At 37.8% G+C, this 5,015-nt stretch overlaps 1 protein-coding gene across 1 annotated transcript in view; it reads right to left on the reverse strand.

Annotated features, from left to right (window-relative positions):
* The window catches only part of PCDH15 (protocadherin related 15), a 553,205-nt gene extending 552,501 nt beyond the window's left edge, over window positions 1–704 (reverse strand). Inside the window, exons 1-2 of the mRNA XM_018568452.1 lie at window positions 693–704; window positions 490–606 (exon numbers count right to left, since the gene is read on the reverse strand). Coding sequence (XP_018423954.1) covers window positions 490–606; window positions 693–704 — 129 coding nt within the window. The remainder of the gene's footprint in view (window positions 1–489; window positions 607–692) is intronic.
* Window positions 705–5,015: the final 4,311 nt, after the last annotated feature.

The raw sequence follows: 5,015 nt of genomic DNA on the forward strand, positions 1-5,015 counted from the left end.
CCGAGCGGGATCATCTGGCAGTCTCCGGCCACCTAAATTAGGACCCAGAGACTGCCAGATGACCCCGCTCGGAGCGCCGCACACCGGAGCAGCAATGACACAACGCTCAGCGAGGTAAGTAAGATGACGCGCTGGCGCTGACTCGTGTATAAGCCGAGGGGGGCACTTTTCACCCAAAAAAATGGGCTGAAAATCTCGGCTTATACTCGAGTATATACGGTAGATGAAAAACATATTTGTATTCAGTTTTAAGTTTGATTGCTGTAGCCTGAACACTACCAATCTATTCCACCAATGTTTCATACTATGCCCAAAGATTATTAACTGCAATCTCTGGTTTCCTGTATGCTGTCTATCTGACAAACAATGAACAAGGATAGCTATTATCACTTTTTTTCTGGCTGCAGAGAAACCTATGACGTAATCTGAAATAATATTTTTTACTTACTGAAAAAGGTTAGAAGATGCAACATAAACAAGTATACTTACTGTGTCATTTGGGTTGAATTTGATAAAATATTCAATCTGGCCATTAGGACCATCATCTATGTCTTCAGCACCTTTACCCGCAAATCCATTAAAAATTGTGGTTCCAACTGGCGTTAACTAAAGAAAAAAATGAGAGATTGAAGTCCAAAAGAGTATATAATTAATATAACGCTATCATACGCATTCAGCTCATTTCAGCTTACTTTGAAATTCATATTCCATTTGGGGCTTTCATCATCTAGTAAGTGTAAGCAATTCATATATATATATATATAAAATATCTAAGAATCACATGTTTTTTCTAAGCAAAAAAAACATGTGTTATATATTTATAAATAATTTAGATTTTGTGAAGGGGGAGCAATAGATGGCACTACCAGTAATCTACATCCAAAAAGTAACACTAGACTTCATACCCTAAAATACAAATAAACCATACTTTTTATTTGTATATTATACTGCCTATTACTAAGCATGTCAAACACTATATAAATATTTAAAAAAAAACAGATAATTGGCATACTCTGTCTTTGCTGTCTTTAGTTGTTAGTTGATAAATTAACTTTGATATATACATGCAAGAAGCAAGCAGATTACAGAATATATTAGACCTTGACATTTAGAATCAACTCCAAGCAGTGGAAGAGAGTTGGAAACGGCAAAAGCTATTTGGTTGAACAGTAGGAAGTCATAAGAAAGACTATTATATTTTGAAGACATACCATGATTTTTCAATGCACTGAGCATGAGAAAGAGAAAATAAAAAAAATCATGATATCCTTCAGAAAAAAAGGATGCCGGTTTTACTAAGGTTATTGGATCTTCTCTGCAAAGAAGCTGGATTTTGTTGAGCTTAACTATATATGCTCAAGAACATTTTTTAGAGATATACTGTTAAGTACAGTAAACAGTAAAGCAAAACAAGGCAGATAAAGCAGGTATTATAATAGCAGTGCATGGTTTCAATATACAGTATATTTGCAACAACATCTGCATTGTGTTGAATTATGCAACCAACATAATTTAAATGTTGCCAACAAAAATTCCTACCACTTTTATAATCATAAAAAAACAACATTTCTGTTGACATTATAAAACCACCAATCTTTTTGCTGTGCATTAAGATATTTGGACCTGATAGTTTGGTTAGGTATGTTTCAAAAAGCTTTTTTTGATACAATGTGCCATCTAGGAACCTTGCTAGTTTTTATATTTTCATCATAAAGAGGGCCCTGAACAATGCAGCCATGACCAAAATTACAGCATGCCATTAAAAATGATTACTTAGAGGACAGTAGTACTTTATAATTAAATATTTTATGCTGCTGTAAATATTTAAATTACTTCAATGAACACAAAATATTTTTTTTAAAAGCTGGCCGCACATCAGATTCTGCTGGGATAGTTTATCAAAACTTGTACCATAATACTGGTATCCCACCCAGGGTCCACCCCCTCTGATGCGTTTCACCCACTCTTTTCTTTTTCTGTTTTTATGGGCTCATTTTGGAGCGAGGACGTGCTCCCAGCAGCAAGCACCTGGCTCATTCCTTTCCTGAGCCGTGGGGGAGCTATACTTTTTTGTGTGGTCACTAAACACAAGTTTCAGCTTTAGTCAACTGCAAAACAGTAAATCTCCAGACAATTGAATACATATTAAGCCTGGTATGACAATACACACATTATACGGTATATTTCAATATTAAGTAAAACAGTTTCTGATGCTTGGTACTTTTAGGCCTGCAAGAAAAAAAACAAAACTGGATCTAAACGTGCATGGAAAACTAGTCTGATTTCTTAGAATCATGAGTTAGCTCATTATGGGAATTAAATATTTTTTTAAATTACATTTTGTCAGTAAAAACATAAAAGAAGATCAAAGAACACAAGTACAGTCATACAGTTGGCAGGGATAGCAGGACAATAACACATAGCTTAGTGATATATTACAAGTTGAGAGCTTAGGGTTAGGGCTGTATTTATTCAATGTCTAAGAAAAAATGGCCAAACATAATATCCCTGGTTGTGAGTATTGTCCACCATAACGCAACCCAGTGATGTATCCCTAAGAAAATGTGTTTTTTACTGAAGTACTAAAGTTTACTAAGTATTAAACTAACTAAATTATGACATATAGGGACCCATGACAGTGTTTGATGGCAGTATATGGCTGTGTAAATCCAGACTGACTCTCAGTACCATAACCATGCACTGTGAATAGCCTCCAATGTCACTCTAGGGAAAAAGGAAGAGTAACATCAAACACCTTTTTCCTGACTCTAGTGCATGCGACGGGTTAATACGTACCTGTTTTTCACATGCTGGTTTGGCATGAAACTGTTGAACACGCCTCCAACTATCTTTACATAAGGCTCACACTGGTTTATGGCTAGTTTTCTCAAATGCAGATTGACATGTATGTGCAAAGGACACTCTCCTAAACTGAGTTATTAGCTAGGATTTTTCTGAAATGTATTATTAAATCTTGGTCTTATCTGATGTGACTTTGGTTCAAAAATGTTTTGTTGGTTTCATTGTCCTTGTCTTGTCCTTGTTCCTTTAGTATGACTTAGAGGTATTTTTCTAATGTTCTTATTTCCCAATAGGTGTAAAATGCAGATTTAGCATTTTTTGTGTGGTTTTTAATTTTTTAACATTCTCTTTTATTCTATACGTGGGTGTAGAAGTGGCCACTGATATTTATCTTTGTTTCTCAGGGTTCCAGGACACTATACTATGTTGAAATGGCCAGTGATAGTAATATTTTTTTTTGTTCAATTTATCTTCGCCTGCTGTCAATTTACATTCCTTTGAAAAAAAAACCAATCTGATGCTAGGTTGCTATGGATATGTATGTATGATTTCTTCTATGTGTTTTCATATAGTATTATGTGGCAATATGCCTACCATGCCTAATGGGCAATGTTAATGCTACTATGTTATTTTCCACACCTAATATAGATTTTAAAATTAAACCATTTAGCAACATCACATTAATGGTCCAAACGTAAAAATTTAGAATATTTTAACAAAGGAGCGGTGATATTATTTACAAGTAAAGCACTATGTGTATTTGTCTATGAATAAACTAATAAGGCAAAAAAGTGACCATTATTTATGTATATGATTATGGAAATAAAAAAAAAACATGATAAATATACATACATATTTTTACATGCATAAATTCATTTATAGATATAGATATATATATACATGTTGATGCACATGCATGGATATGCATAGCCACGCACATGCATTAACAAGCATGGATATGCATGTTCATCAGCAGGCCTATGGGTGCATGAATATGCATGTGTATCTCAACATGCATATACATGCCTAGGGACATGCATTTTCATGCACATTAATGCAAAATATGTGCAGATATATATATATATCCATGCACATGCATTAACATGCATATCCATGTTCATGCATAAATAGGCAAGTCTCTATATAAATATTGTGGCAGTGTAAGCCAATGCACAGTGGAGGATGGCGACCTTGGTACCCAGGACTCTCAGCCAAAGGGGCTGAGAGGGTCCAGAAAGTAAAGCATGGTATAAGGAAGAACCTGGCTTTTCAGGTTATTCCAGGTTTTCCTATTTGCAGCTGGGATCTGGAGATTTCGTAGAGCTCTGGGTGGGATGAGATCTCCAGTCCTGGGGCCAGGTGTTGCCAATGACCAGTCTGGGCTAATCAGGTGGCTGAGAGCAGCCTTATCAGAAAGCCAGCCCAGTGCTCAGGTGAGTGTTGGAGTTGTGTGTGTGTGCAGGGAGCACACAGACAAACTCGGGTGCGTGCTGGACGCACACGGAACAGCCAGGGGTGGCTGGGAGAGGTCAGGAAGGTCGGTGACCCCAGGGACCTGTCGGACAGACTGCTAAGAGAGCAGAGTGAGGGCTCACGAGGGGTGAGCAAGCGTGAGTGTCTTGAAGATGTGGAAAGCTACCGAGCGAAGCTAAAAGACTGTCTTATGTTGCTGTTTCAAGCTATTTTGTGTTTGCCCTTTCAATAGACTGTGTTTCCTTGACTTACCTGGACTACAGTGGAGTGTCCTTGTTACAAGTGGTGTCAGAAGTGGGATACTCTGTTGTACCGGCCATGCTCTCACAGAGGCCTTGAAGGTACAGGACCCAGGAAAGTGGAAGAAGTTGAGAATGCAGAGAACTGACATGAAAGGGCAGAGTGTGTAGAGACTGGAGTCTCTGGACAAGAAGTGGTGAACTGTTTCTGAGATTGCTTGCTGTGTAAAGCAGGTGAGTCAAGGCCTGCAGGAAGAAAGCAAGTCCTTAAAGAGACAGTGCTCCAAAATAAATTCTGTGGACTGTGGAACACAGTGTGCAAAAGTGCAGTGGATTGCACAAAACTGATTGTCTGTCAGGATGAGGCGATCAAAGAAAAAGGACTGTTGTGATAAAATGGTCGGAAGAGTTTGGCGGTCAACACCTGTGGGGGCTGTACAGGTGCCAGAAAAAGCTGTGCGAGGTTGTGCGTCTGCCATGGATTGGCGCAAGCAGCATCTG

Source organism: Nanorana parkeri, unplaced genomic scaffold (genome assembly GCF_000935625.1).
Source record: "Nanorana parkeri isolate BGI_ZX_2015 unplaced genomic scaffold, ASM93562v1 scaffold32, whole genome shotgun sequence".
NCBI lineage: Eukaryota > Metazoa > Chordata > Amphibia > Anura > Dicroglossidae > Nanorana > Nanorana parkeri.